This window comes from Eptatretus burgeri, chromosome 15, assembly GCF_056783735.1.
Source record: "Eptatretus burgeri isolate ZD-2024b chromosome 15, Ebu_testis_v1, whole genome shotgun sequence".
Classification (NCBI taxonomy): Eukaryota; Metazoa; Chordata; class Myxini; order Myxiniformes; family Myxinidae; genus Eptatretus; species Eptatretus burgeri.
In genome coordinates this window covers 26,973,864-27,000,413 of record NC_140975.1, presented here as the reverse complement: position 1 = coordinate 27,000,413, position 26,550 = coordinate 26,973,864, and the positions used below count along the sequence as shown (strand labels likewise).

Here is a 26,550-nt window from a genome sequence, read left to right as displayed (position 1 = left end):
TGAAACTGCCAAAATCAAGAATCACTGCTCACCTTCACTCTTTCATTCCTCTATTTTTCCTGCCTCTGGAACAAACTCCCACACTCTCTTCAATCCCACTCCTCCCTCCGGGTCTTTAAAACAGCTGTTCACCACCATCTCATGTCTTCCCACATCCAAAATCTTGATCTTTACTACCCCCGTTAAACCAGCCCAACCCCACCTCCTTTAAATTCCCAGTATTCCTTCGTGAACGTCCCTGTAGTACTATCTTGTTTACCCCGTGTACCCCACCCCATCCCTCTCCCTTCCACAGATATCCTATTGTCTTTGTTCCTCACTACTTTGTGCTTCCCTTTGCCCCCCCCCTCTTTTCTCCTGTCATGTTTTATGTTTCTGCGGATTTGTTCTTTCACGAGTCTCGACTTGGTGTCCAAAAAATAATTAATTAATTAATTGGTTCACTATTCAAAGGCTGGAAACCTAATATTTTTGAGGTCAAAAGGTCAAAGGTTAAGGTAACATTACATCATTTTCATCCGATTGACTGGAATTTTTAACAGGGTTTGTATATTTGGACACTGAATTGGTTGACCAATCAAAAGTTAGAAGCTTATTGTCTTTGAGGTCAAAGGTCACATAAATCGCCAATTTTTATCTGATTGACTAGAAATTTGAACAGAGTTTGCATATTGGGTCACTGACTTGGTTTACCATTCAAAAGCTAGAAGCCTATTATTTTTGAGGTCAAAAGGTCAAAGGATAAGGTAACATTATATCATTTTTATCCGATTGACTTGAATTTTTAACAGGGTTTGTATAGTTAACCTCCGCCATCGAAGATTGGAGGTTACTATTTTCACCCCTTTCTGTTTGTTTGTTTGTTTGTTTGTTTGTTTGTTTGTGAACAGTATTACGGAAAAACTCCTCGACGGATTTCGACGAAACTTGGTGGGGGGGGTTAGGTATGGTCCAAGGATCATGCCATTAGATTTTGGACGGTCCCCCCCCTCAAAAAAAAATTGTTAGAGAAAAATTTTTTTTTTTGCATTTTTACATGTTTTAAGTGATTTCCAACCCCCCCCCCCAAAAAAAAAAAATTGTTCGAGAAAAAAAAAATTTTTGCAACTTTTTTTTCAACAAAATTTCTATTTCTTTTTTTTTGCATTTGTACATGTTTTAAGTGATTTCCAACACCCTCCCCCCAAAAAAAAATGTTGGAGAAAAGAACTATAACTCTCAGCACTGTTGACATCATATTTAATGAATAAGATATAAGGTTCAGTTGAGTGACCCAGCAGTATTGGTGGCGGAGGTTTTGCACTCTCCCGAGTGCTCCCCCTCTAGTTGGACACTGAATTGGATGACCAATCAAAAGTTAGAAGCTTATTGTCTTTGAGGTCAAAGGTCACACAAATCGCCAATTTTTATCTGATTGACTAGAAATTTGAACAGAGTTTGCATATTGGATCACTGACTTGGTTTACCATTCAAAAGTGAGAAGCCTATTATTTTTGAGGTCAAAAGGTCAAAGATTAAGGAAACATAATGTCATCATTTTTCATCTGAGTGACTTGAATTTCGAACAGGATTTGCATATTGGGTCACCGAATTGGTTTACGAAAAATCCGAACGATTAATTTAGCCGTTTTGATCTGTCAAGGGTTTCCATGACGATTCCATCCCTTTCTATTCAAATGGGACTTGTTAGCATTTCATTATTACCATAATTTCAAAAAGTTTTCAAGATGTCAAATTGAACCTTGCAGAGCTTATTTGTACATATGTGTATAAAATGTTGGCAAAAGTAGTCAGGGGTTAAGGACATCAGAAATATGTAAAACCCCAATTTGGCCACAGTTATACAAAAAAAAAAATTACCAGGCAAATTTGATATGCATCACAATCAATCATGTAAAACACTTGGTCAGTCAAAATTTCGAAATTGTCAAATTACTGTTTCCATGGCAAATACTTTTTATTTGGATTTTGCAAGTATTTGGCTAAGCACAACATTTTTCTTGCTTGTTTATTTATTTTCTGCTTATCTATCTACAGTATCTGTGCATGCTTAGTGCACTAAGAATACTGTACACAGCATCTTAACCTGAAAGGCAGGAGCAAATTGCTTGACCAGTGATGGAGAGGTCCAGAGTAGGTAGAAATGGAGTTAGTTGAAACCCTACATAAGTTTGTCATTGACAAAAAAACAAGACCTTAGTGTTCAAGGAGTTGTTTTCAATCGAGGTACGGAAACTCAAGGCTTTTCGTTAAGCAAGTGATTTAGCATAATGGACCTTGCCCGTGATCAAAGTCAGGTGGTTCGCAAGTGACCAAGACTTGTATTTTGCCCCCTCATTTTCAATGTTATTTTGAGGAAATCTAAATCAGCAGTAAACCAGGGAAGAGCACCTGCCAGTTTTGGAGAATTGACTGATAAATGGAACAAATTGATCGAGAGTGTTTGAAAGTGCCTGGTTATAATCCGAGACCAATTGCTCAGTGTCATTTGGCAGGTGTGCCAGTACAAATTTAATTAAATTTCTATTTCGGTAATTTTCTGGAAGCCAGTAATTCTGCTTTAGACTTCAGCAGGTGTATCGGGACAGACGATCTCGTATGCTTTATCTATTTATTTTTACATTGGCGATGTGTTTGCCATTGGGTTTACCTCATTTTGTTGTGCTAACATCCTCTCTGATAGGTGTGTTGATATTTACCCTTGCCAGAGGAGAGAGTATTGCATTTTGGTCCATTTGTTTGTCTGTTTGTCGGGACAGAATATGTCTATTAATTACATACTATTGAAATAATAATTAATGATGAGAATTTTTTTTTACCGTTTTTACAGCCATTTTTCCCTGCTGTGCAGGGGTTAGGCTTTTTCTTGAGGCAATGTTTTTTATGGCCGGATGCCCTTCCTGACGCCAACCCTGGTCGCCTCTTACGACACACAGGGATATGGTACACCTATTCTAACCGGGGCATACACCGGCATCAGTACACTGGTACTCACTTCGCCGACCTCAGATGGATGACAGGCTGAGTCAACCCCCTGGTGTTAATTCAGCAGCCAATGGGGCTTGAACTCAGGATCCTGGGATCCCAAGCCGCCACCCTAACCACTAAGCCAACACCAGGCTTAATTAATGATGAGAATGATAATTATAATTGTACAACTGATATTCCACATATAAAGGAGCAAGTGTCCAGCCACTAACCCACTTGATTATGCATGTCTCTTAATTACATATTTTGTTTGAACGTCAGTTGCACTGTGACTATGTCTATTAATTACATACTATTGGAACCTACCTTTTAAACATTTGGACCCTTTAGACTGCTGACACCCCTTAGAACTTTGAAGACCCTTGAAGATCATTGAGACATTTTATAACCTTTAGATGCCATTAGACATTTACATCCTTTAGACCCCTTAGAACTCTGGAGACCCCTGAGGATCACTATGATCCCGAACACTCCTTAGAACCATAAGATCCCTCAGACCCCTTCAGACCCCACACACCACACAAACATTTATAGTCTTCTTGCAAAACGTAGACTACTTTTTCAGCAAGTAATGCACAAACTCTACCCACCAAGAGGCTGGGTACTCTGCTATGTCTGTCTGTCTGTTTCTCTCCTCTCTCTTCTCTCCTCTCTCTTCTCTCCTCTCTCTTCTCTCCTCTCTCTTCTTCTCTTCTCTTCTCTTCTCTTCTCTTCTCTTCTCTTCTCTTCTCTTCTCTTCTCTTCTCTCTCTCTCTCTCTCTCTCTCTCTCTCTCTCTCTCTCTCTCTCTCTCTCTCTCTCTCTCTCTCTCTTCTCTCTTCTCTCTTCTCTCTTCTCTCTTCTCTTCTCTGTCTCGCAAATTATTTTCAAAGTGAATCGGATCAAAATTAACAATGTTATGTGACCTTGACCGATGACGTCAAAAACAGTATCATTCCAACTTTTGTCTTGCTCAGTCAATTGGCTAGTTTCATGAAGATCGGTTAAGAATTGCAACCTGGAGACAATTGCAACAAACAAACTCAACAAACGACAAACAAACTCAAACAAACAAACAAGAGAGATGTCATACATAACACGATGCTTGTGAAATCCATGAAACAAATTTGACCTCAAAAATCATTTGTGGTTGAATTCAAGGACTAAATATTGTTGCGGTTCTGCAAAACCGCATGCCTCCAAGGAAATGGCACCCATCATACAATAATCCCCAAACAGTAATTTTGTTAGTCTTCATGCAGTCAGATCTTCTCATGTCTCATGGGTTACCGTGACGAAGTGTGTTGCACGGGTCTTATATAGCTGGGTCTAATTATATCTCCATCTTCCATTCAATCCTGTTTTCCATTTAAAACCCTTTCCTTTTATCCATGGTACAAATCAAATCAAGCAAGCAAGCAAACGCACACGATATGAATAACAAACACCCGCGCAGCCTCCCATGAGCCAACCACAACAACAACGAAGACTCAGCCCGGCACGCACATGGCGAATCCTTTCATTCAAATCTGTGTGCCAATTTACAATGGCATCTCACCTTGCTCACCCCTCGCTCACCAAAAAACTCACCACTTCGACCTCCAACATCTCCCAAACATGGGAAAAATATTCCCGTGCCTCCTCGTACCTCTGTATGGATGCAATCCTCCACTAAACAGAGACGTGCTGCACGGCTCAGGTTATTCGGACCACGTGATGCGGGGACAAGCCAAGAATGTTAGCAGCACCAACCGCATCTCTCTGGGGGTGCCCCAAATGGGCACACAGGTTTGATACGACCCTCGTCCAGTCGCCAGAACACGGCAGGATGGGCGGCGAGGGGGTGGGGGGGTCACAAGAAGAGCGGTCCGGGGAGTTTGGTATGGCGCTCCGGGCCGTGTTGCGCCGGATGTGCGAATGAGACTACTTCCGGCCCAAGAAGCCCGGCTGGGTGTGGCTAGGACTGCTGTGGCCCAATAGGGAAGCGCAATTCGGGTCACGGCACGTCGCTTCGGGTCGTCACCCCCCCCCACCCCTTCGCCCTGGGCTTATAAAAGCGGATCGTGAAGCCGCCCTCCCTCTTTTCCGCCTGTCTGCCTTTCCCTCTTTTTCGCTTGCCTGCCTTGCCCTCTTCTTCACTTCTCTGCTCTGCCCTCTTCTTCACTGCTCCTCGTTGTCTTCCCGTTGCTGGACCTACACTCATGGTTGGTGTGCGACAAACTTTCCTCTGGGACCAGTGTGGAGCACACGTTTCCACGAGCCCAACAAAGTGACTGAGGAGATAATGCACCGACTCTTGAGGTGAGAACGCTCAAGCAGGGTGTCCCATGGAAGTATACGCTACACTCAAAGACCTATGCACGACTCGGCTAGGAATCTTTTACCTCACGCATTTTCTCTCCTCTCTCTCCTTCCACCCCTCTATCTAGTCCCCTTTGGACGCACAAAAGAGCATCCCACTGATTCGCAATCACAGTTTCCTCTGGCACGACACTATACCCCCCCCCCCATATTGCACCAGACTACACCTCCCACTCCCACACCTTAGACATCAGTATTTCTCCCTCCTCCCTCCCCCAAAGCATACTAGTACTGGGCTACGTTGGTCGACCGACCACACCAGGTATTGCGAGGCTGTCAGTCCTCATCTGCTCTCTTTCTTTCTGGCTATCTAATCTTCTTCAGGTGTGTGTGTGTGTGTGTGTGTGTGTGTGTGTGTGTGTGTGTGTGTGTGTGTGTGTGTGTGTGTGTGTGTGTGTGTGTGTGTGTGTGTGTGTGTGAGAGTGAGAGTGAGAGTGAGAGTGAGAGTGAGAGTGAGAGTGAGAGTGAGAGTGAGAGTGAGAGAGAGAGAGAGACTGTCATAGCATAAGTTAAGATTGTATAAGTTCTAACAGGATGTCTGCTATGTGTCTGCTTTTGTAAATTGCTTGCCTGTTGTCGCACCCCACAAATTCCTTGTCATCCCTGCTGTACATAATAATAAACCCATTAAATGTGCCACATACCTTACCTCGCTTAATTGTAAATAAGTGCTTGTGTAGAAATGTTCCCAGTTCATTTTCATCTTTTCCTTCATTGGTCCAGCATTGTTCGTGTTCTAGCTTAGCCAGGACGTTATCTCCCAACGATCTGTTTCCTAGCCAATATGTCGTTGGGCAGTTATGCTCAGCTGCGTCTTATCCGGTAAGGTGATCCGGTTTGAACAAGGTGTACCGAGGGCGTGTCCCCTGGCAATTAGATCATGTGACCATTAGGTAAATGGTATTCATAAGACGGAGGACCCGAAGTCACGTGATCGAGTTATTGGGGTTTATGGTCGATTTCGCGACCCACCGCATCACGGAGTTATTCGTGTGCGACAGCCTGCAATTCCAGAGTCTGGTAGCAACCCGAGGTAGCATCCCCCCCGCCCCCCTCGTGGTCGTCTCACCCCGGATCCCAGGTGCACAACAATGTACAACTCCTCTTGAAATCCTGTCAATTGGATGAAAATTGACAATTTTAGAAATTCGGCCTATGTTGACCTCAAATATAATTGGTGGTTGAATCCAGTAACCTTATATGCAAATCCTCTTCAAATTTCAAGTCAATGGGATGAAAATTGAGTATTTCAGAAATTCCAGCTTAGTTGTTGACCTTTGGCCTATGTTCACCTTTTAGTCGATGTTGACCTTAAAAATAATTGGCTTGTTGAATTCAGTGACCTGAAGTATAAATTCTCTTCAAATTTCAAGTGAATCGGATGAAAATTGATGATTTTAAGTTGTTGACCTTTGGCCTATGTTCACTTTTTCGTCAATGTTGACCTTCAAAATAATTGTCTTGTTGAATTCAGTGACCGAGTCTATGGGTCTATTACTTTACCATCACTGACAGGTCGGTCATCTTTCTGTCTTCTTCTGCCTCATTTCTTGTAATGCACCCTCTACCCTCTCCGTGTTCTGTCCCCCCTCCCCCAAAGTATCTGCAGGATGCACACAGTCCATCAGTAACTCCGTCTAGTGAAACTGTCTAAATCTAGAACCAGTACCCACCCTACACTCATTTATTCCTCTCTTTTCCCAACTGTGGAACCACCTTCCACACTCTCTTCAATCTCATTCTTCCCTCCGGGTCTTCAAGACAGCTGTTCACCAACATCTCAGGTCATCCCCCATCCAAAGCCATGAGCTTTTCTACACGCGTTAAACCATCCCCACCCCTCGCAAAATTTTTCTTCTGTATCCATCTTGTCCACCCATTGCGTTTTCAACTAACCCTCATCGTTAACTGCAGCCCTTGTTTGTCCATCTCCGTCTAACTTCTCCCTCCGCCTACTATTGGCGTTCCCCCTTTCTCCTGCTGCTCCCTTTGTTATGTTGTGTCCTGTTCTGTTGTGTGTCTTAGCACTTCCACGAGCCTAAACAGTGCATATAAAAAAGAGAGTAAGAAGAGAGTACTGCAAGGATTAGAGCACCAGAGGGTTCATATTTACTTACATCTTGGGAGGATCAGGGAGAGACATCTCAACATCTTCCTTTCCTACAAGCCAGAATGTAGCAACGGATCCTCTGCCCTGGAACAAAGAAACAAAGAGAAAACAAAAGCAATTCATTATCCAAAAATATTACGATATTTTTTATTGGAATTGAAGCTCAACTTTTTGTCTGACGACAAACAAGCAGCAGTTTGATTACAAGGCAATGCATCACGTATGTCAGGTCAGGTTCGATTTGTGACCTGCTACAGGTACCATGTAAACCTGTACTAACCTGTTCCATGGTCGGGTTGTCGGCGACTAAACCGTCTCCCCCACCAGGTTTTCTGGTGAGGAGGGTGTTTGGATATGGACACCCAGCAGGATTAAAAACAAAACCTGTCCAAAGGGCGGAGGAGCTCCTTGTGAGCCAACGGCCATTCATATCTAGTGCCCAACTGTGTCTGCGGACGTCCTCCTGCAGTTGGGTCACTTCTTATTAGGAGGTTGGTGGCAGGATTTGCACTCCGGCCACCGTAAAACCCTTCATTCCACAAAACGCAAAAACGCAAAAAAATCTGAAAACCCACTCCGTGGGAGTACCTCCTGTGCAGCTTCCCTTCGCAGGGCAGCTCACCGGATGACGGGATTGGGGCAAAGCCTTCGGGACCCCCAATCTTTGATAGGAGGGAAACCACGGGGTGACATCCCTGGGTCAGATTGCGGGAGAGTGTGTCGGAGTGGTGCTGAGGTGTCGTCCACCAGACGGCGGTCTCCTTGGGTTAACCTGAGGCGGTCCCTTCGGGTGGGTGCCTGGAATGTCCTATCCCTAAGAGAGGATGATCACCTGTCTCTGTTATCATCTGAGCTCAAGCGTTTGGACATCGGGATTGCAGCTCTCTCTGAGGTTCGGAGACCGGATTGCGGCGAGATAATGGTGGGTGGTTACACCTACTATTGGTCTGGTCGCTCTGATGGTTACCATACCCAAGGAGTTGCTGTAGCTGTGTCCAATAAGCTGACCCCAATGATAATTGAGGTAACACCGGTCAACAAGCGTATTATGAGATTAAGGATTCGTCACTCCTTAGGTGTCATTTCCCTGGTCTCTGTTTATGCTCCGACTGAGGCGAGTGATCTCACCGTGAAGGATGCATTCTACGCCACACTCGAGTCTGTGGTTGATCAGTGCCCCAGACGAGATACACTTCTAGTCTTGGGGGATTTCAATGCATCGACTGGAACTGATAGGGACGGTTATGAGGTGTGTGTTGGTCCCCATGGGTCAGGAACTATGAACCAGAATAGCACTAAGTTCCTTGACTTTGCAAGAAGTCATGGACTTAGGGTGGCTGGTTCATGGTTTCAGCGCCCACAAGCTCATCGCTGGACTTGGTATTCCAACGCTGGCGGTGTGGCAAAGGAGATTGACCATGTCCTCATTGACGGTCGTTGGAGGATGATCCAGAACTGCAGGGTCTACCGGAGTGCTCAGTTCCTCAATACTGACCACAGGCTTGTTGTAGCAACTCTAAAGCTGCACCTTAAATCCTGGAGAATGGTACCATCCCAGCCGAGGCTGGATGTTGCCAAGCTCAGGGATGAGAGAGTAGCTGAGGAGTTTGCGAACAGGCTGAGTGGACACTTGGGGGGTCTGGGTGCTTTGGGGGTCCTGAAGAGTTGTGGAGCGCCTTCAAGACCACCGTCCTTGATGTTGCCGGTGGATGCCTTGGAGCTCACCGCAGGGCAAAGAAGAATATTTTCTCTCAAGGGACACTGGATACCATTGACCAGAGTCGCAGGGCCAGGCTGAATGGCAGAGCTGAGCTGTTCAGGGAGCTGAGGCGTAAAACTGTACGTGCACTGAGGGTGGACAAGGAGGCCTATGTGCGAGGAATCTGTGAGGGGGTAGAGCATCACCTGTGGACAGGTGATTCTCGTCCCGCTTACAGGGGAATTCGCGCATTACGTTCATCCAAGCCCATCCCTCGGAGCACTACAGTTCGATCAGAGAGTGGTAGGCTCTTGACAGAGGAGTCTGAAGTGAAGGCCCGCTGGACCGGTTACTTTGAGCGGTTGTACCAGGCTGATCCCCCAACTGTCGAGTTGGACGTCAAGGGTGTTACAATCCCTGTTGCTGACCCTCGAATCAACTGTGGTCCACCTACGCTTGTGGAAACACGGGCTGCGGTGAACCAGTTGAAACGGGGCAAAGCTCCAGGGATTTGTGGCATCCATGCCGAACTTCTCAAGGCTGGTGGAAATGCTGCACTCATGTCGTTGCATGCAGTTTTGTGCTCTGCCTGGAACACAGGCATCATCCCAACTGACTGGAAGAGGGGCCTTGTTGTCCCTCTCTGGAAAGGGAAGGGTGATCGCCAAGACTGCAACAACTACCGAGGGGTGACGCTGCTCTCAGTGCCAGGCAAGGTCTTTGCTCGGATAATTCTCGATAGGGTTCGCCACCATCTGCTTGAGCACCAGCGTCCAGAGCAGTCAGGCTTTACACCAAAGAGGTCAACGATTGACCGTATCCTTACACTTCGTGTCCTCACCGAACGCAGACGAGAGTTTCGGCAGGGGCTGCTTGCAGCCTATGTTGATCTCTGTAAAGCGTTCGATTCAGTGAATCGGGATGTCCTCTGGAGGATTCTTGGTCTTCGTGGGGTGCCACCAAAACTGATCGATCTGATGTCTGAACTCTACTCTGGTACTGAGAGTGCTGTGAAGTGTGGTGGTACCATCTCTGACTTATTTCCAGTTGTTACTGGAGTTCGTCAGGGATGTGTACTTGCCCCCACACTTTTCAGCACTTGTATGGACTGGATTCTAGGGAGGGTGTCGGAGAGATCAAGTTGCGGTGTGTCATTTGGGAATGTCAAGATCTCGGACCTTGACTTTGCAGATGATGCAGTCATCTTTGCGGAGACTTTAGACATCCTCTTGGGGGCCCTCGAGGTGCTGAATGAGGAGTCGGAGCCGTTGGGATTACGGGTTTCTTGGGTCAAAACTAAGATCCAGGCTTTCGGTTACATCTTGGATGCTGCTGTCCTGTCTGTGTCTGTTTGTGGTGAGGATGTTGAGGTCGTGGAGAGATTCACTTACCTTGGCAGTGATATTCATGTCTCTGCTGGCTGCGAGTCAGAGGTCAATAGACGTCTGGGTCGGGCCTGGGGAATCATGGATTCACTGGATCATGGGGTGTGGCGCTGCCGGTACCTGTACGGGAAGACGAAAGTCCGAGTCATCAGGTCCTTGGTACTTCCAGTCTTGCTCTATGAGTGCGAGACTTGGACTCTGACCAAGGATCTGAGACGGAGACTTAATTCCTTTGGTACCAGGTCTCTTCGGAGAATCCTTGGCTATCGCTGGTCGGATTTTGTGTCCAACGAGCGGTTGCTGAGAGAGACTCGGATGAGATTTGTTACCTGCATAGTCCGTGAGCATCAGTTGCGGCTGTATGGACATGTGGCTCGTTTTCCTGACTCTGATCCTGCTCACCAGATTCTCTCAGCGAGGGAGTCTCATGAGTGGAGGAGGCCAGTGGGTCGACCACGTGCCTCATGGTTGCAACAGGTTGACCATCATCTCAAGGAGATGGGGATGGGCCTGGCATCTGCCTGGGGGATGGCCAGACGGAGGCCCCTGGAGTACCGGCGGAAAGTGGACGCAGCGACGTGCTGTTCTGGCACATGCTCCCATACCTGACCTGACCTGCATCACATCACTTTAATTGGAGATCATAAAGGGTACTACGAGATCGACATCAATTCAACCAGGAGCAAATGCAGTGTGGTGACCTTTGCCCAGCACAAAACGTCATTCCGCACGCACTACATTGACCCTCATAGGTATGAACCAGTTTCCTTTGCTATCGAGGAGGATCTGCATGCAAATGACCTTGTAGCCAACAGTTTAACCTTTCCCAGACTCTGCGTACCTATCCCTCGTATAAATGTTTATTTGTTTTCTGTCAGGGATGTGTGGGCTGCAGTACTCCTTTACAGGTAGCCTTTTAGTGCCCCCCAGGAGACATTTAAGGATCGACCAGAAAGCATGGACTGGCACAGTCTGTAGTTCAGACCAGACGAGGCACAATCCCCCTACTTCCCTGAAGTCATTTGTGAGAGTGCTGGGGGGGGGGGGGTTGTTCACTTTATTATATGGACAGGTTTATTCTCCTGATATTCTTGAAATTCAAGCCCCGCTAAAATACCATCACCTTCATTTAAATCCACAACCTCAAGGTGGCAGCTCCAACATATTGACCATCATCCCAATGTATCTGTATTTCTTTACTCGCACTATTTTCTTTTTTTGTACAGAGGCTCGACTTGTGGAGGACCTAGAACACACAATGGACGTAGAACACACAATAACAGAAGAAAAGGAACAGCAGAAAGAGAGGGAGCACACACCAACAGCAGGGATGAGGGACAAAATAGAGGGAACCTTGGACAAATAAGGAATGTAGGAAAGAATAAGGGGAATGGAAGGACGTACAAGGTGGACAAAATGGATACAGAAGAAAACTTTCAGGAAGGAAAGACAGGAAATTTAGAAAGGGATGGGCTTGGGAAGGCTTACTAGGGGTAGAAAAGATCACGGTTTTGGGTAGGGGATCTTTTGGGGAGAAAAATATCTTTTGGATAATGGGGGTAGTAAAAGACCAGCTGCTCACCACCATCTGAGATGGTGATGAACGGATATCTTGAAGACTTTGAAGGCAGAATGAGGTTGAAGAGGAAGTTTGTTCCATAGTCGGAAAAGAATAGGAATGAAAGAGTGGAGGTGACCAGTGATCCTGAATTTTGGGAGTTTCACCAGATGGTGGACCTTATGCGTCCCACAGAAACCTGTGGGGGTCAAAGCATGGCAAGAGCAGAGGGTGCAAGACTAGAAAGGAGGCAGTGGAAGACAAAGTCCACCGACCTGTGTGAAATGTGAAAGACATAGACCCATAGGCTCATCTTCATCGCCAGAGATTCCAATGATCCTGAAGGTCGCAGTTTCCACGGAATCACACTGAGCAAGGTCTGAGGCTAGCAGGGTGTGACGTCCCAAAGATGCAGTTGCCTGAAAGGCCCCTTTTAAGGCTATCCAGCATCTCCGAAAAGATGACTGCATCATCTGCAAAATCAAGGTACGAGATCTTGACATTCCCAAATGATGCACCGCAGCTTGATCTCTCCAACATCCTCCCCAGAATAAAGTCCATACAAGCACTGAAAAGCCAGTACACATCCTGACGAACTCCAGTAACAACTGGAAATTAGTCAGGGACGGAAGCACCACATCTCATAGCACTCTCAGTCGCAGAATATAGTTCAGTAATCAGATCGATCAGGCACCCCACAACGACCGAGAATCCTCCAGAAGGCGTCTGATTCACTGAATTAAATGCTTTGCAGAGATCAACAAAGGCTGTAAGCAGCCCGTGCCAAAACTCTCTTCTACATTCGGTGAGGATCCAAAGAGCAAGGATATGGTCAATCGTTGATGTCTGTGGTGCAAAGCCTGACTGCTCTGGGAGCTGGTGCTCAAGCAGATGGTGGCGAACCCTATCAATAATTATCTGAGCAAAAACCTTGCCCGGCACTGAGAGCAGCGTCACCCATCGGTAGTTATTGCAGTACTGGAGATCACCCTTCCCTTTCCAGAGAGGGACAACAAGGCCCGTCTTACAGTCAGTTGGGATAATACCTGCACTCCAAGCAGAGCACAGAACTGCATGCAATGACATGAGTACAGCATTTCCACCAGCCTTGAGAAGTTCAGCATGGATGCCACAGATCCCATGAGCTTTACCACCTTTTAAATGGCTCGCTGCAGCCTGTGTTTCCTCAAATGAAGGCGGTTCACAAATGATTGGAGGGTCAGCAATAGTGAGAAGAACATCCCTAGCATCCAACTCAACAGCCGGTGGGTGAGTCTGGTACAGCTGCTCAAAGTAACCGACTCAGAGGGCCTCTGTAAAGAGACTCCTCTGTCAAGAGCCCACCACCCTCCACTCTAACTGCTTTAGACTAAGGGGACGGGCTTGGTGGAATGGCAATGCAAGGATTCCTTCGTAAGCAGGACGAGAATCACTTGACCACAGGTGATGTTCTGCACCTTCACAGATTCCTCACACATAGGCCTCCTTGTCCGCTCTCAGTTTATTTGAACAGCTTGCTGAACAACTCAGCTCTGCCGATAAGCCTGGCCCTGTTACTCTTGTCAATTTATGGTGACCAGTGTCCCATGGGAAACAAAGTTCCTCATTGCCTGACAGTGGTTTCCAAGACAACCACCGCAACATGAAGGATGGTGGTCTTGCAGGCACTCCAAAACTCTTCAGAATCCCTTGAAACACCCAGAACCCCCCCCCATATCCTCACTCAACTTGTTCACACACTGCTCAGCAACCATCTCATTCTTGAGATTGCCAACATCCAGCATAGGCTGGGATGGTACCATTCTCCTGAATTTCCACTGCCACTTCATAGTTGCTACAACAAGCCTGTTGTCAGTATTAAGGAATGGAACAATCCCAGTAGACCCTGCAGTTCTGAAGCATCCTCCAGCGTACATCAATGAGCACATCCTCCAGTGAACATCAGGGGTGTGTACTGGCTTCTTCGCCACACCAACAGCATTGGAACACCAATTCCAGCGATGAGGCTGCAGGTGCTGAAACAATGAACCGACCACCCTATGTCCACGACTTCTTGCAAAGTCAAGGAACTTAATGCCATTCTAGTTTACAATTCCAGACCCATGGGGACCAACAAATGTCTCATAACCATCCCTATCAGTGCCAGTCGATGCATTGAATTTCCCCAAGACGAGAAGAGTATCTCGCCTGGGGCACTGATCAACTGCACACTTGAGCGCAGCATAGACCATCTCCTTCAAAGTAAGATCACTCGCCTCAGTCAGAGCATATACACAGACCAGGGAAATGACACCCAGAGAGTGATGAATCTCATGATACGCTCGTTGATCAGTGTTACCTCAATTATCATGGTAGTCATCTTATTAGACACAGCTACAGCAACTCCTTGGGCATGTAAACCATCAGAGCAACCAGACCAGTCGTAGTTGTAACCACCCACTATGATCTCTGCACTATCCGGTCTTCAAACCTCAGAGAGTGCTGCAATACAGTACAGATGTTCAAACGCTGGAGCTCAGATGACAGCAGAGACAGATGATCATCCTCTTTTTCTTGGAGTGAGAACATTCCAAGCACCCACCCAAAGGGACTTCCTCAAGTTAACCCGAGGAGACTGCCATGTGGTGGACGAGACTTCAGCACCACCACACACCACCACACACCACCACAACCCGACTAAGCAAGTTTTCCCAATGGTTTTCCTCCTATCATCAAAGAATGGGGGGGGGGGGCAACGGTTTTGCCATAATCCCATCATCCGATTCTGCTGCTGCACAGGAGGTACATCATCATCAGCTGCACAGGAGGTACTCCCACCTAATCGGTTTTTCTTCGTTTTGTGTTTTTTGTGTATGTTGCAGAATGAAGTGTTTTACAGTAGCTAGAATGCAAATCTTGCCGCCACCCTCTGAGAAAAAGGTACCCAACTGCAGGACGACGTCCACAGACCCACTTGGGCACCATATATGGATGGCCGTTGGCCCACAAGGAGCTCCTCCACCCTTTGACACGTTTTTTTTTAATCCTGCTGGGTGTCCATATCCACACACCCAGGAAACCTGGTGGGAAGACGGTTCAGTTGATGACAACCCGACCATGAAAGAGGTTAGCAAAGGTTTACATGGTACCTGTAAGCAAGTCACAGATATGATCAAGCCTAACGATATCAAATGGTGATTCCACAATCCAGCATGAGTCACTATCGGGACTCTGGATAGTCACTATCTAGTCACTATTAATTACTTATGTTGACCTTTAAACTTTTTGACCTCAAAATCAATAGGCTTCTGCTGATGACCAACCCCACCATTTGGTGGAGTTAAGTTAAGACCGGTTTAAAATTGAGACCTGAATGCGATTGACATACATACAGAGAAACAAACAAAGAAACAAGAAAAAGATGTCGTGCAGCGCATGATACTCGCAACATCCACCCCACTCTCCAAAGGTTGCCATGGATACATCAAATTGTCCATTTCATTAGGATTAAAATTGACAATCTTTATCAAAACTCAGGTCAATTGGATGAAAACTGATTATTTTTCAGATTTAAAATGATGATTTTAGAAGTTTGACCTTTGACCTCAAAAATAGTTGGTTTCCCAATTCAGTGACGCAATTTGCAAATCTTGTTCAAATTTCAAGTCAATCGGATGAAAAGTGACGATTTTAGGAATTGGACCTCAAAATGACCTTTGACCTCAAAATCAATTGGCTTCTCAGTTGAGACTATCTCTATAACTTGGTAAAGCGTCATGAGGATCGGTTTGGAATTGTGACCTGTAGGCAATTGACAAACAGACAGACAAAATAAAATCGACCGACCAATATACTTGAAAAATCTATGATTTTTCAAGTAAAAAACGAACAGACAGATAGAATAACACACGTGACCAACCAATACATTGTACTGAAAAAAAAATCTTCGATTGTCACAAGTAACAAGGGTGAAACATAACCTCCATCCACCTTCAGTAGCAGAGGTGATAACGAAAGTTGGCAAAACACCTGTGCATTCACTCATGAAAAGGAAATGGCGTAACAAACAAGTTGTAGATCGAAGGTATCAATTATCCTCACCACCTATACTCTTCTTCTTCTTCCTTCGGCTGCTCCCGTTCGGGGTCGCCACAGCGGATCATACGTATGATCCGCACGGATCATCCGTATGATCCGCATAGTGATTTGGCACAGGTTTTACGCCGGATGCCCTTCCTGACGCAACCCTGGTCGCCTCTTACGACACAGGGATATGGTACACCTATTTTAACCGGGGTATACACCGGCCCAGTACACTGGTACTCATTTCGCCGACCTCGGAAGGATGACAGGCTGAGTCAACCCCCTGGTGTATTAATTCAGTGGCCCAACGGGGCTTGAACTCAGGACCTTTTGGATCCCAAGCCGCTGCCCTAACCACTGCGCCAACACCAGGCTTCTCACCACCTATACATGAGATACAAAAAGGCAAAATGTGTCGAAACCTCAAAACAAACAAAGCAATTACATTTGGAGGACTGCGCGTTCACTATACTGGCCCAAAGCAGACCTTGAGTTCTATCGATCCTCTTTCTTCAAAGATGTGTCCGGATTGCATAGCTTTCAGTAAGTTCACTGTGGATTCACTCACGTGGATTCTGCATGCTTTCCGGGTAAAGGTCAAAGACATAAACAAAATAATGTCAAAAATATACACAAACTTGGATTATGACGTGCGTTTTAAACTATGACGCGTGTTTCACCGACAGTGTTCTGTCTCACAATATGGTGATCAGTCTTGTTTTACCTGAGTGATTTAAGCGGTGCTTTGGATTGAATATTTTTATAAATATTATTATTATTATTACCCATGATTATAAAGATCTAAAAGGATAACTTAGAGGTATGCACACTCGCCTTTTCTATAGAGCCTGAGTTTGAATCCCGACCCAGGTGTAAACTGTCACCCTGGTGTTTCCCATACAGGACGAGGCATCAATGTGTGCGTCGTGCAAAGAAAGGACATGAGGCCGGAGGACCCACCGACCAGCAATGGTCGTTTGTGGATGTTTAAGATAGCATGGTGTCATTAATGTAGAGAAGGAGAATTATCGCTGGCATCCTGAACAAATGACGAATTCCTGCCCAAATCACCTTCAGTCGAACGTCAGACCGAGCCAGCTATTTCGGTAACGACTTGGGCCAAAGCTATTCTCCAGCCTACCCCACAAGAGGTGGGAATAATTGGGAACAATACAGCAGTCGTGGTGGTAGTAGTAGTAGTAGTGGTAGTCGTATCAATCATGACAAAAATAGTTCTAAGAAAGCTGTCAAACAAAGTCAAAAATAAATAACAAAAATTCAAAGTATGACCTTATTATTATTATTAATTAAGGAGTGGCTTGAGATGGTTGGGTCATGTGCTAAGAAAGAGAGACGATGAGGGAGTTAAGAGAGTATGGAATTTGGAAGTGGAGGGGAAAATGGGAAGAGGAAGGCCAAAGTTGAGTTGGAAGGAGTTGGTTATGAAAGCAAGTCAGAAATTGGGATTGGGAGTGGAAGACGCAGAAGATAGAAGAAAGTGGAGAGCTGGAGATATGTCATGAAAGGAGTGAAAGTCAGCAACCCCCCCCCCCCCCGTAAGGGGGATAATACTGACTTAAGTAAATGATGATGATGATGATGATGAACTTGCATTGTTCAAAAAACCCAAAACAAAAAATGGTCAAAATACATCAAAATAAAAAGACTTATGAGCATCACGTAGGCGAGCATCAAGGCTGAGAGGTGCCTATCCTTACGTCGACTCGTCGATTGGATTCGCGAAGCCATATTCACCGTGTCCCCAAACAGGCAGTAGCGGGGCATTTTGTTCCCCAACACGCCGGCTGCACAGGGTCCTAGCGGGGAGGAAAAGGATGCAGCAAGGTCAAGCATCATGGCTGTCACAATTGTCTGATGTTTCAAAATGAAAAATAAACTTGAAGCAGAACCTACCAACCAAGTATCTAACCTATCACCAAGTATCCAGCATGAGTCACTATTTGGACCATCTATTTATTACTTATGCGCGTGTCGGGGATGGGTTGGGAGTGAAATTGAGAAAATTAAAATGGAGAAAGGGAAGTTAAGGATGGAAGTTAAGGTAATGGGAGGAGAAAGCAAGGATGGTTGGGGGGAAAAGGGGAGTGTGAGAGAAGATGGGGAGAGGGGAGGTTGTAGAAAATGACTCCATATTTTCATAAGTAAGAAATAGAAGGCCCATAACAGTTAATTTTGTTTCACATCGATTGTGAATTCGCTTGGTTTGTAACAGCAGATATAAAAGCAAGTCAAAGTGGTTCAAAGCTAGAAGCACAATACGTATAGTGAGATTCGAAGGTGCCGTTTAGTTTCTTCAATCCCAGGCAGATCCCACTCAGCAATGCCAGTTGGGCACATGTAGGAGGCATGTAAGGTGAAAGCCACCAATCATTGAAATGGACCCAAAAGGCTTTGCACAGCGGGCAGGTTTCACTTGACGGCTCAGAAAGCCCATTGGGTTGTAGTTTTATAGTCCCCATTCAATATTGTAATACAGTACACGTGGAGGGTACAGGGTGTGGGGGAAGGGAGGGTGTGTGACAGTGAAGCTTCCCCTTGAGTGTGAGTGAAACAGAATGTCATGAAGTGTTGAGTCACTATTTTATCTGCACAAGACTTTCTCATGCTCATCAAAATATATGGCCTGCCCCACCTAACCCATCCACCAACTGTATTGAAGGTCCTAATACCTAAAAGGTGATGTAAAATTATATATATATATATATATATATATATATATATATATATATATATATATATATATATATATATATATATATATATATATGATACACTTCCACAGCACCACAAATCACCACAAAAAAGGAACAACACATCAGTTACACAGTTATTCAAACTGGAGTACACGTCCTTACCGAGCCTGATCTTGAATCCAAATTGGAACGTTCTCCCATTGATTCATCAAAATAAATAAATAAATAAATAAATAATATCACACAACATCAAAGCAAACCACTGCAAACAACCAGCTAATATAGTTTCGGAATCATAATATCTCGAAGAGTCATAAAACTTAGCTGTTCTGTTAACACCAAAAAAAAAAAGATACATTCTTTCTAAAGATGAGAAAAGGCAGCAAAAGGAAGGGACTCAGACATCCCTCACATGTCAAACACAAAGTAAGGTTTTGAATCAAATGGAAGAGGGCTCAATCAAAAACAAAAATGTCAATACAGAATTAATCCCTCACTCCCCACCTGCCAGCTCCACACCAATTCAGGGTGAACGCTTATCCACCTACAAGGCCTTTATCTGCAGCTTGATGGAGTACAGCTCTCCCCTCTGGGCTGGCTCCCCTGCCTAACAGCTTCACGGCATGGAAACCAAGACCGAGTACTGCTCTCCTCTCTGGGCAGGCTCCCTTGCCAAACACCTTGCTCAGCTTGACAGTGTGGAAACCAAGGCTTTCAAAATCATTGAAATCTCCCACACTGAAGCTGCCTATGAGCCTATCACTTTCCGATCGCAGACAAGTCAGTGGTCTCTCTGTTTTCTGGTCTTGCACCCTCTGCTTTTTCCATGCTTTGTTTCCACCCCCCCCCCCCAAGTTTCTGCAGGGTGCACGCAGTCCACACACGCATGCAGTCCTGGTGAAACTCCAAAATCGGGAATCATTGCTCACCTCCACTCATTCGATCCTCTTTTTTTCCCACCTGTGGAACCAACTTCCCCACTCTCTGCAATATCATTCTTCCCTCCAGGTCTTCAAGACAGCTGTTCAGCACCATCTCAGATCATCCCCAATCCAAAACCATCATCTTTTCTGAGTTTGTTAACACCCCCAAGCACAATAAAATCAGCTGTTCCTGTAGGTTTTCTCTGCTGGGTAGTGCATTTCACAGCAAAGACTCAACCATGAGGACCAAGAACTTTCAAAAGACCTCTGGGATAAAGTTGTGGAAAGGCACAAATCAGGGGATGGGTATAAAAGTATTTCAAAGGCCTTGAATATCCCTTGGAACGCAGTCAAGACAATCATTAAGAAGTGGAAGGCGTATGGTACCACCAAGACCGTGCCGAGATCAGTCCGTCCTTCCAAACTGGATGACCAAGCAAGGAAGAGACTGATCAGAGAGGCCACCAAGAGGCCCCAAGCCCTCCACTTTCCAATTTTCCAATCCAATTTTCCAGTTTTTCCTTCTTGAGAGTTTCCTTCTGAACCCATCCTGTCCACCCATGCATCCTCTCATGCCTCCATTCCTCCCCACATCCATTGTTTGTCCAAGTCTCCATCTATTTTGTCCTTCAACTCAACTGTTGGTGCCTCCCCCCTCTTCCTCTCTCCACTGTTCCTTTTGCTCTGCTGCATCCTGATCCATTCAGCATCCTCGCATTTCCACGAGCCTCGACTATGTATATCAAAAAGAGGGTGAAATGCACCCAAATATACAACCCAACTGATGTGATAAGGAGATATTGAGAGCGATTGTGTCCCAATGGCCGTAATCACGCTAACTTGACAATGACAATGGTTCAGAAAGATCATCAACTTGTACCAGCAGATGAGAGGTCCCGAACGAGGGATTTGGATTTTTTTTTTGGGGGGGGGTGGGGGTTGTAGGAGGGGGTGAAACAACAAAAATGAGAGAACTTATTTACCTCGACATAAAAACCTTCTTCTTCGTGAGCACAACCAAGCCTTGTGAGCTAAAGCCTCAAAGTTCAGCAAGTGTTTATACGCTCTAAGTCTGGCATCGGCTTTGGCCTGGAGACAAGAGGCTGTGAGGCCTAATCCATGTTTATACTCAGCATTCAAGGATATATGCAGCTTAGACATTCTCTGTTGCTGGCAATTCTTGCGATTTGTTCTGAAAGGCAATTCAATCTTTCACTTAATATCCTTTTCGCCTTATCCTTGTTTCGCCACTTTCACAAACCATTTCCCCATCTTTGTCATCCTTTCATTTTAAAAATTTTCCTCCCATCCTCCCTTACTCGCATATTTATCCCTGCTTCCTCAGTCCCTGTCCTACTCAAGTCAATGGAAATTATTATTATTATTATAAAATCAAATTTGATCACATTTACAAAAATTATTCAAATACTTGTTCTATAACTTGTTACCTTTCCCAAATCTAGCCTTAGTGCTCACCTCCACTCCATTGTCCCCCTTTTCTCTCATCTATGGCACCACCTCACCAAGTCTGTTAAATCATGTTCTCTCCAGCCCCACAACAATCTCAAACTGTCCCGAATGCCCTCTCCGACCCCCTCTCCCAACCTCATGACCTGCTTATATTCTTAATGACTTCCCCTTCTCATCTCAACCTCTTTTCCCTGTAGATGTGTGACATGTGTACACGTCTTTGTCTGCTTGTTTGGATACTTTGAATGCCACCATTTTGTGTATTCTCCATTGTCTATTCATTTTCCTCTGCTCCACTGTTGACGTGTCGACTTGTCATCCATTATCCAATGAACGTCAGCTTTTGTGTATAAAACAACAAGCCTGAATACATTATTACAACTGATGTCGATAATACGAATTTGGATTGTTGTTTGACATGAATTCTGATGAAAGTGCTGACATTTTAACAGTACCCAAGTTATGTAATTGCTGTTCTTCATGGCAATGCATTTCCCATCTGGACAAACCTGAATGTACACCAATGCGAACACACAATGAGAGCCCGGGAAGGTGTGGTATGGAGAATGAGCCAACAGATTTGAGGAGTTCTAACGCCATATCAGCCACTTGCGTCGCATGTGCTTGGCCGTTCCGTTGGGGTAGGCCTGAAACCACCATATAGGCATCTCTGATGGTCTCAACCTATTGGAGCATGGGGAGAAAGTGTATTAGTGTTGTACTTTAACTTACACAAGTAATGGCATAACCTGAAAATCAAGCAGCTTTAAGGTTGACAGATTCTATTCCAGACTGGAATGAAACAAAAATTACATAAATTAAATAAAAAACAGTTATTCAGACCCTATATGGCTGAAGTTGGCTTAATGGTAAGGGGTGGTGGGCTTGGGATCCTAGGATCCTGAGTTCAAATCCTCCTTGGCTGTTGAATTCTTCTCGGCTTCACGCTGTGGAAACCAAGGCATTTAGGATCATTGGTGTCTCCTGTGATGAGGCTGTGTCTTTGGGCCTCTCACTCTTACCGCAGGCAGGTCGATGGTCTTTCTGCCTTCTACCGTCTCCTCTCCAGTTCCCTCCCCCCCCACTGCCCTGTCTGCGATATGTCTCCACCATATTTCCGCAGGGCACTCAAGGTCCACCAACAACACCCTTCTGATAAAACTACCAAAATCACGAATCACTGCTCACTTTCATTGCTCTTTTCCCCCACCTTTGGAATAAACTCCCACACTCTCTTCAATCCCATTCTTCCCTCTAGGCCTTCAAAACAGCAGTTCACCACCACCTCTTATCTTCCCCCATCCAAAACCTTGATCTTTTCGACCCCCGTTGATCCACCCCAAACCTACCTCCTTCCAATTCCCTGCTTTCCTACCTGAAAGTCCCTGTAATGTCCATCTTGTATACCCCGTGTTCCCTGACCCATCACTCTCCCTTCCACAGATCTCCTTATGTCTCTGTTCCCCACTGTTTTGTCCTTCCCTCTCCCACCCCTCTTGTCTCATGCCCCCCTTACTGTGTACGTTGCGTGTTAGCTCTCATATGAGCCTTGACAATGTATACAATATATATATATATATATATATATATATATATATATATATATATATATATATATATATATATATATATATTTTGTTGAGGAAATTCGCAAACCACCATTCAGGTCCCGTAGGTGAGATATCTCTATAAGTACATGCGTAGTTAGCCCCAAACCTGTTGTTTAGAGGGAATAAATGTGATTCATTCGGGCTGCGACCCTTTGAGATAGCCGTTTTTCTGTTCTATCTTTATTGGGAACCAACCACGTCTCAACCACCATCACACAACAACCACCAACCGCAATGCCGTTTCACAACAACGACAACGCCAACAGCCACGACCTTTACCTTCACAACTCGCTCCCGCAAATATCGCATCACCATCATTCCAAACATCGCCATGGCCATGGACCACCACTTTAAACCCTCCACCACCTTCGCCTCTCCTTCTGTGGCCATTCCCACACCGCTTGTGGGCACCGAGCGTCAGGCTGTCCTGGCCTCGTGCGGGACGCGCGCCGAGCTGCGGGTGCAAAGTGCGGCCTTTCCGAGGAGAAGTCGGATCAGAAATGATACACGCCCACATCTGATCCGTCCAATCAGCAAGCGCGGGGCAGTTTGGCCCCGCCTCCAGGCGCGTCGGAGTAGAATCGGGATATGCAAATTCGAGGATCAGGGGAGAATCACGCCCCTTTTTCTCCGTCCAATGGGCGAGCGTGGCTCCACCCCCGAGCTCGTTCTGATCCAGAAATTTGCATATGGGTTCTCCTGCCGGACTATAAAGCGCCGAGCGCGGGCGAATTGAGTCAGTTTTCAGTCAAGTCGGGTCTGGAGAGGAGCAGTCTGTGGAGCCGTGAGTCAAGTCGGGTCTGGAGAGTGGCAGTCTGTCGGGGTTCGGAGTCTGTCGGGGAGCTGCAGAGAGAGGAAGCCTGGAGCCTGGAGCGCGGTCGAGGTGATTTGCTGCAGTCCGCTGAGGAGAATTGCGGAGGGGACCGGATAGCTCGGGTCCGAGGCAAGGAAGACGGTGGTCGGCGACGAGCTCGCAGTGGAGTCGCTCGTCGCGGGACCCAAGCAAGCCAGCTATCCTCTTTCCCCAGAGCATCAACAATTCCCCCCTTTTTCCCCCCCACGCTGAGATAGTGCGAAAAGGGGGGCCCCCTTCCCACCACACTCCAAGCAGTGCCAACGAAACCCGCGAAGGAGTGCGGAGTCAGGGCACTGCCACGCCGCCACATTTGCGGCTCATCACAAGACACGGGTAGGATCCACCCGGTCTCGCGGCCCACAGGCCCCGTCTGTCCCCTTGTCTTTGAGGGTGGCCCTTTTCTTTTGCTTTTGAGTAAATGTGTTGTCGGCGCCGTCTGTAAAGTAAAACTGTGTAAGTGTTGCTGTGTGCACGCGTAGTCGGTAGTAGATCTGCATTGTTATGTTTCTTTTGTTACATCTGCTTTTGGTGCATAATTGTTGTAATTGTATATGTGTGCTCTCCGTGTGCCGCGGAATAAATGTGCATTATGTTGAACTGTTTTTCCCGTTTCGCTTCGTCTTTTCTTTAATTGAATCTCCATCTTGCTTCACGTAAAGGGTTGGTAGTGGGCTTAATACGCCCGATAATTAATCGGAACCGTCGAGGCCGACGATAACACCGCTCGGTTATCCCGCTAGTACGGAACGGGTCGCTTAAGTGGCCCGTGTCCGGAGTCGACCTGCGGCGAGGTGTGATCGCCCGGTCTACCCTCCGCGTGGGTACTTAGGTAGGTCGAGTTTGGCGAACAACCCTATCCCACGCGGGGGGCCGATTGGCACGATCGTGGTGAGGCCGAAAGGCCCACCCGTGACTAGCTCCCGGCGTTAGTCCGAGAGGGTCACGACAGAATTGTCCGTCCAGTGGGCGACGTGCCGCGATTCGAGTTACGTGGCCGCTCGCACGCCGGCGGGCGCGAATTCGCAACAATATATATATATATATATATATATATATATATATATATATATATATATATATATATATATATATATATTAATACCAGCTGGGGTTGACTCTGCCTGTCATCCTTCTGAGGTCAGCAAAATGAGTACCAGTTTGCTGGTATCCTGTGTTTGAGTGGCGACCTGTCCAGGATTGTGCCCAATAGCCAAGGAGACTGCTTCGGCAGCACCAATGCTCTGCACAGAGTGTGGTCCCAATGGATGGATAGATTCTGACCCTGAATACGACCGTTTCATTTATCTCGTCTGACCACACTCCCACCTTCTAACTGGTGCTCAGCAAGACAGAGAAAACGTGTTTGTGTGGGAGACCACACTTGTTGCTCACAGGTTGTGCAGCATTTTGCTGTTATGGTACTTGGTCTGTTCCTCTTGTGCCTCACCAAGTTAGGAGGTTCAATTTTTACTTAAATTAGCTTGGTCACAAGAATAGAATTTGTCAGTATGCCATCATCCTGATGTGCCCAAATAAGAGCGAAACTGGTTGGCGGTTCTGCATCAATTTATTTTTGACCATTTAATCTCAATCTTTAAAAGACCTAAGTAATCCCGTGGAAGCCATTCTAGGTCGGAGGTGATGTGGAGGTTTTCATATGCACATGATGCCAGTGTTGTCATTTTTAGGGTCGAAAGAGCAGTTTTTCTTATACACACAGTGCCTTCAGAAAGTCCACACCCCCTTTCAAAATTTTCACCTTTTGTTGCCTTATAGCCTGGAATTAAATTGCATTAAATCAGACTTTTTCCACCTACATTTACACATCGTAATCCACAACTTCCAAGTGAAAAACAAATTCTACAAATTTCATTAAATTAATGAAAAATACAAAACTAGAATACCTGTATCTTGGTTGGAAAGGTGTCCACGCTCCTTATAATAGCAATTGTAAATGAGCTCGGGTGTAACCAATCACCTTCAAAATCACACACCAAGTTAATTGGCCTCCACCTGTGTTAAATTGCAGTGATTGATTATTTCAAAATAAAATCACCTGTTCCTGTATGTTTCCTCTGCTGGGTCATGCATTTCACAGCAAAGACTCAAGCATGATAGGTTGTGGAATGGCACAGATCAGGGGATGGGTATAAAAATATTTCAAAGGCCTTAAATATCCCTTGCAGCACAGTCAGAACAATCATTAAGAAGTGGAAGGTGTATGGTACCACCAAGACCCTGCCTGGATCAGGCCATCCCACCAAACTGGATGACCAAGTGAGGAGGAGACGAATCAGAGAGGCCATCCACAGGCCAATGGCAACTTTGAAACATCTACATGCCTTTATGGTAAAGACTGGTCATTGTGTGCATGTGACAACAATATCCCAAGCACTCTACAAGTCTGGCCTGTATGGTAGGGTGGCAAGAAGGAAGCAATTACTCAAAAAAGCCCACCTTGGGTCCTGTTTGAGGTCAAAAAAAAAATACTCCAGAGATTCTGAAGCCATGTGGCAAAATGTTTTGTGGTCAAACGAAACCAAGATGGAAATTTTGGCCTAAATGCAAAACGTTACGTTTGGCACAAATGCAACACAGCACATCACCCAAAGAACACCATCCCTACTGTGAAGCATGGTGGTGGCAGCATCATGTGATGGGGATGTTTCTCATCACCAGGAACTGGGGCACTTGTCAGGATAGAAGGGAAAATGGTGGAGCAAAATACATAAAAATCCCAAAGGGAAACCTCCTCCTCCTCTACAAGAAAGCTAAAATTGGAACGGAAGTTCAACTTTCAGCATGACGGTGGCCCGAAGCACACAACCAAAGCCAT

At 45.8% G+C, this 26,550-nt stretch overlaps 1 protein-coding gene across 5 annotated transcripts in view; it reads right to left on the bottom strand.

The window, feature by feature from the left end:
• Positions 1-26,550, bottom strand: part of LOC147011788 (guanylyl cyclase C-like) — a 381,297-nt gene that overhangs the window by 21,419 nt on the left and 333,328 nt on the right. Inside the window, exons 25-28 of one of the 5 annotated variants that reach the window (XR_015051559.1) lie at positions 21,758-21,932; positions 17,860-17,958; positions 16,587-16,723; positions 7,445-7,521 (exon numbers count right to left, since the gene is read on the bottom strand). Coding sequence is in view for 2 of the 5 variants with exons in the window: in XM_085856337.1 (XP_085712463.1) it covers positions 7,445-7,521; positions 16,629-16,723; positions 17,860-17,958; positions 21,758-21,932 (446 nt within the window). In the remaining 3 variants the exon portion in view is untranslated. Of the gene's footprint in view, positions 1-7,444; positions 7,522-16,586; positions 16,724-17,859; positions 17,959-21,757; positions 21,933-26,550 lie in introns of those variants that run through there. The other 4 variants (XM_085856337.1, XR_015051560.1, XM_085856338.1 and 1 more) reach the window with 4 other exon arrangements.